Raw genomic sequence first — 5,961 nt, 5'->3', positions numbered from 1 at the left:
AGCTACTGAAACAGGGCTGTTAAGTTTATTTGAATATGGTTAGTTGCCGTCTTATTCAGCAAATGGGTGTAGCCAAAGCAAGCCAAAGATGTCATCTTTAAAACAAAAGCCCACTGTTCAACATTGCCACTGTAAAGGCTGCTGCAATGTGATTATCACAGTAATTCTAAAGTGCTTGGATCATTTGATCTAGTTTTCTAGTACATAACATTCAGATGGTCTGAGAGTGCGTTGGAAAGCTCTTGCTCTAGCCACATTTTATTATGCTTCAGGCTTTACAGTACAATTCATACTTCAACTTTTTTCCCAGTGTAGTTCCTCCTACATGTTCTTCAAATGCTTTGTCCATTTTCTCATTCTGATCTTCACTGAAAAGATTCTTCCAGTCACTCACACCACCTTCAAAGAAACAAAGAAACACTTGAAAAACAAGAAATTTTATTGCTTTTTATTCTGTAGACCTGTCATTCTTGTTCCATTGTATACTAAATGTAGTTGATCCATTTTCACCCATTTTTGCACCAATATGATTTTGTGAAGTCAGTGGAGCTACAGATCTGTGAAACTGCTATAATGCAACGGAACATAGTCTTGTTCAGGACTGTGTCCAAAGAAGCAGCCTGAAGTCCTGTTCCCCTGCAGCTCTCTACTCCAGTCAGTAATGACTGACAAGGTGGAAGATTATGAAGGTTTGATTAAGAATCATCTGGCAGGAGGCAGAGCTGGTTTTCAGCTCCCTTGGCAGCTTGAGCTTTCATCCAGTGACGTCTTTAATGTAAGATGCAGAATAGATTCTGACAGACAGGTTGGCCTCTCACGTCTGTGTTCTCTACACTACATTGCAGAAGTAGTTCCCTTTTGTCTTCCCTTCTCTATGTACCTGATTCTTGCATGTTTGGCTTCTGATCTCTAACTGTGAACAGGGGGTCGTCAGTGGCCCTTTCAGGAGATCCTACACTCTCCTAAAAAGCGTGGTCATGCCACTCAGGCTCAGGTTGGCCCAGTTTTGCCTGCTCAGCTAAGCCTCTAATGTCTGAGTAAGCAGTGGTCTTGGCGCAGAGATGGAGAGTTCAGGCACATGACATCTCCTTCCTGCCAGTCATCTGTTGGCCTCTAAAATTTGCTCTGTGAGGTCGCTTCTCCTGTGCTGACTGCAGCCTGCTGCCAGAGCCTTGCCGGGTCTCTTCCTCACCAGTGCTCCTTGACTAGTTTTCTCAAGCGTAACAGTGATAATCTGCTTGATACTAATCTGTAATGCTAATATATGTGCAAAAAGGAAGCGAAGGATGGGTAGCCCAAGTTCTTGAGTGTGACATTTCTACCTCTGGACTTCTTGGAGCTTCCTACCTTTGCGAAAGAAAATATTGCCAAATGCCCCATGGGTCTTCTGAGAGTTCTTCTTCATTGACTGGAAGCTGGTCCTCTCTACCACACTCTGAAGTTCTTCCTCAGTCAGGGCAATCCCAAAGAAAGCAGCTATGTTCTTCACACCCAGGACCGGATTCTGAAAAGAGGAATGTAACATACCACATGACATTCAAACAGATTACGCTGCTTTCCGAGGCGTTTGCACTTCCCTACATCTGTCTGCTGGCTACGTATGTAGAGTTTTCATAGAGGTCGGTACAACTGGAGTGCTACATGGTCTTTCTTTTCTCCATAATTATTTCAGAGGAGATACAAGCTGTCTTCCTATGGATCGCAGAGGATTATACGTGATTTACAGTTGAGCAAAGTCTACACTGTTTAATATATAAAAGCCTCCCCCAAAAATTACTGGGGATTTTGATTTACAGAGATTTGGGCTTATATCACAGCTAAAGAGAAAACATGAATCATTTTCACAAACAAAATTTTTAAAAGGCCTTTAAGCTTGAATTTCACCTTTCCTTCCCTTAAAACAAGGATCTATCTCATATAGTATCACGCAGTTTGAATACGCTACATGTATATAATGGTTAATTGGTTTAGGAACAAATGCTCTTTGAAATAGAAAATATTTGTAACTATTGGTAACCTCACCTCTTTCAGCTCTTCATAAGTTATTGTCATAATATTTTCATCAGCAGCATATTTGTTCCATTTGGAAAGGTATTCAAAGTAGCATCCCCAGGGCACTAAATAAAACAAAAGATTCCTAAGATAAAGCATAAATTAAGATTAGACAAGCTCCTTATGAAATAAATCAATTTTTGCTCCTTAAGTTGATCCCTCAGTCATGGACATTATTAATCATATCTATGCCAGAATTTACGCCCTTCTGTGGGAATTATGGGGTTTTGCTCCCGGTTATTCTGACATGTGCACATGTTTCAGGCATATGACACAATTTGTAGGTCAGTATGTTAAAACTTGTTAGTATTTCAAGACAGATGTGAGTCCACCAAAGAGCTATCAGTACTCAAACCATCTTGCAAGCTCCCTTAATCCAGTTTAAAACCTTGTTTAACCCTCTCTTCTTCTGGCCATGTGGTATGCCAAACTGAAGAATTTAAGCAGTTTTAAACTAGTGGGTTTATCTTTTTTCTTTTTTAATGCGCTAGGCTTAGTCCAAATCATTCCTCTGGTCATCAATTTGGCATGTAGGTGTTCAGATGTCTGCATGGGCGCAAGATGATGAACATTGGAGAGGAGAGGTGAAGGGGATCCAAGATAGAGATGAGGAGGAACTGCTTCTTCCAGAGAAAATAGCAATTTGTGCAAGTTAAAGCAGTTTGTGGAAGTGCAGTTTTGATAAGGGTTTATCCTCAGGCAGTAAGACAAGTACTGTAAACTTTAATTCAAATTTCTAACTTTCTGTCTTTAATCTCTGCTTTTGTACTGTAAACCAAAAAATCCTAGTGAAGCTGATTTACAAAGTGCAAAGTTTTTAGACAAAGTCAAAGTATTGAATAATTGACATAGAAGAATATACTGTACTTTTCTTCGTCATGAAAGCTATGAAGAAATCATTCCAGGTCTCATAGGAGGGAAGAGGAGGCATGGCTTTGCAAAAATGGTAAAAAGATGTAGCTACATCTTTTGGATTGCGAATCAGCAACAATATCTAGGAAAAAAAAATATTTTACTTGTAGACAAAGATATAACAGACTATAGTATGAAGAAAACAATAATCTACTTTATAATTGCAGTTTGGGGAATTGCTAATATCTTGCACACTACCTGCAGAAGTAGCAATTCCATTCTAAATTCAGAAGGTGGATTATTTCACTTTGCTTCAGTACCTTGTGAAGATGATTGCCTATAATCATTAAAATATCTTCTACGGAATAATTTAATTATACAGAATCTAAGTATGTTTTGCTCAGTACAAGCATCATTCATCATTTAGGTAGTGGAGAAAAATCACAAAAATACAAATTCTCTCTGAAACTGGACACACTGAAGCCGTCACTTGTGACAACACCATAAAATGCCTCCCATAGGAAATTGTGTCAAAATACCTTTTCCTGCTGGAGGATTTATTCCATCCCCCCCATCTCGTTTGTGGAGACTTACACAAAGGTGTCAATAAGGATGAACTGAGATTAAGTGAAATGAATGGCAGTTCTTAAACAGGCATGTAGAAATGGCCAGGCTAAACACTTAAGTCTAACAGTGATTCTAAAAATTGGCAGAAAAGTACTAAATTGGCTTTTAAAAAAATCTGTTGGAGAGCCTGCTTTCAAGACATTAAAACTAGCGCTCACCTTGGCTTTATTTTTGAAGACAGACCTGGGAAGATTTTCAGGAAGGAGATGAGTAAATATAACTCTTCGAGAAGGTAATTTGTTCATTCGCTTTAAGAATTAGAAGGAGGAAAATGGACAGTTCGGTTAGTACAAGTATTTTTTTTTTCATCAGCCTATGACAAAATATTGCCTTGCTAAACTTATCAACAGTTATTGCCTGAGAGAAGTACTTATTTTTTGTGCGTGTTATCCTGGGATCTTAGTGGACTGCTCTGAGTAACTCTAATCTTCAAAAGCCCCTGAGAATGAGCGAATGGAAAAAGATTATCCATTGCTCTTCAGTGGTAATGAATTTAACTTGTTCTGTTAGACAAGGGGTCACATCTAAAGGTAAGACTCTAACTGGGGGTATGTGAAAGCCGAAGGTTCTCAAGGAAAGAGAGAGAAGGGGTGAGGAGGAAGAGCTAGTAAGAGAGACAAAAAAGCCAATATGTCAGTATTTGAAATTTCATGAAACTCTTCTTAAATACAAAACATGCTATGTTGAATTTCTGCAGTTCTTGCGTATCTGATGAGTCTGTGCTCCTCCCAAGCCCTCTGAAGTGTCCATTTATCCCTCAGCATTTGGCAATGCAGATGAGATTCATCCTGACCAGGTGCCACATACAGAGAAGTGCGAGAGTTCTTATCAAACAGTGGAATATTTCACACATGACATATACAGTATTTGAAGCACAAAATTTTTACAACTTTCATACATATTCTATGCCCACCTCATATTTCCCAGTATCTCCAATTTCAAGGTAGGGGAATTCTTCTAGTTCTTCATCATTCATGCTGCTTGCTTTATTCTGCATTTTCTCTTCAAATATGGCTACCAAATCAGTTAAGATTTGACCTACCCAGTTTGTGCCTGAAAGGGGAAAAATAGTGAATTGTTTGTAAAACCTTTGGAGTAAACAGAAATGGATTTGCCAGGAAAGCCAAGAGGTAGGTAGTACTACCAGGTGAGTTCCCTGGTCTCCTTTCACATGATACAATCACAGCTGACTATCTGGACAATCACCTCTCAGGGTCCTACCTTTGCTCATTTCTCCAAACTGGATGGCTCAGCACATCATAAATTAACTTGTATATTGTCAATTAACCTGTATATTGTAAATAACTAATAAAGGAGAAGAACCAGTAAGATTCAAATAGGAAAACATGCATTAATGTAATAAACTTTTACTGTGACAAGTGTAAGGGGGATTGGAGTGGTAAACCTGTACCTCAAAACCTGGTGTATTATATATGTTTTCTGATGTACTGCACAGGATTATCTTGGGAGGCAAGATGGGTCACAAAATGTCAACACAGGAGCAGAACTATATCTGAAAATTGTGCTGTATGTGCTCATTTTCTTTACCAATAGGCAAAAATTCTCTAAAGTGACATTTCCTATACACATTTAGTATATTTTTATTCAAAACATAAAAAAGAGCCTGTAGACAACTCCCATCTTTAGTCTACCATTTCCTGTCTTCTGGACACTGGGTTCCTACATCTTTGTCACTACAGTCTTAATAACTGCGTTCTGGTGCGTAGCATTTCTTCAAAAAGCAAACATGATACAAAAGCAAAAACTTTACAATCCTGTCAGCTACGACTATCTGCTGGAAGACAGCGGGAATCCAATTGCTGGCGGAGAGGAACAGCTACATTAAAACGGGTATGAGACCCATCTAATCCAAACCTGCAGCTCTGATATGGGCTAGTAGAGCGTGCCTTCAGGCAGAAGGAGCAAAGATGTAGGGTGAACTCACAACCCTAGCAAAGACCTCCTGTTGACTTCCCAATAGTCAAAGATCAGTGTGATCACTTCAAGTGTTACGAAAGTATTTTTTTTATAGTTACGGATTTCAGATATTATTGACATCTATGTGAAATAAACTAAAGAATATGCCGTGTGGCATGTGAAGGTACCAAAAGTTCCATTCTGTGTAAAAATATAAAGCTATTAACTTTACAAATATAAATGTGAGAGTATATCCTGCAATATCAGATCTAGTTACCTCTGATGTGAGAACTGTATTTTAGTTCTAATTTGGGCATTTAACTTCATAACTATAAAATGCAAAGGCAACAAACACCTTTACCTGCTAAAATCAGATGTCTTTTTCTCAGTCATTTTAAAAATTCCCTATATAGAATCTTCATAATTAACTTTGTAATGCTTTTTGAGAACAAAATTAGTTATATAAAGTTTTATGAAAATTCTAAATACTACTATTTAGTATAATATATAATA

General features: G+C 38.2%; 1 protein-coding gene across 1 annotated transcript; it reads right to left on the bottom strand.

Moving 5' to 3' along the window:
- Positions 1-268: 268 nt before the first annotated feature.
- Positions 269-4,619, bottom strand: LOC104615551 (sulfotransferase 6B1-like; the record flags this gene model as incomplete). Its single annotated transcript, XM_010288872.1, has 6 exons — positions 269-399; positions 1,348-1,504; positions 2,023-2,117; positions 2,920-3,046; positions 3,690-3,779; positions 4,445-4,619. Coding segments are annotated over 6 exons (775 nt in total), but the record flags the coding sequence as incomplete, so codon positions are not given.
- Positions 4,620-5,961: the final 1,342 nt, after the last annotated feature.

This window comes from Phaethon lepturus, unplaced genomic scaffold (assembly GCF_000687285.1).
Source record: "Phaethon lepturus isolate BGI_N335 unplaced genomic scaffold, ASM68728v1 scaffold54596, whole genome shotgun sequence".
Taxonomy (NCBI): domain Eukaryota; kingdom Metazoa; phylum Chordata; class Aves; order Phaethontiformes; family Phaethontidae; genus Phaethon; species Phaethon lepturus.
The sequence above is the reverse complement of the archived record's forward strand: the minus strand, read 5'-3'. Positions and strand labels throughout refer to the sequence as shown.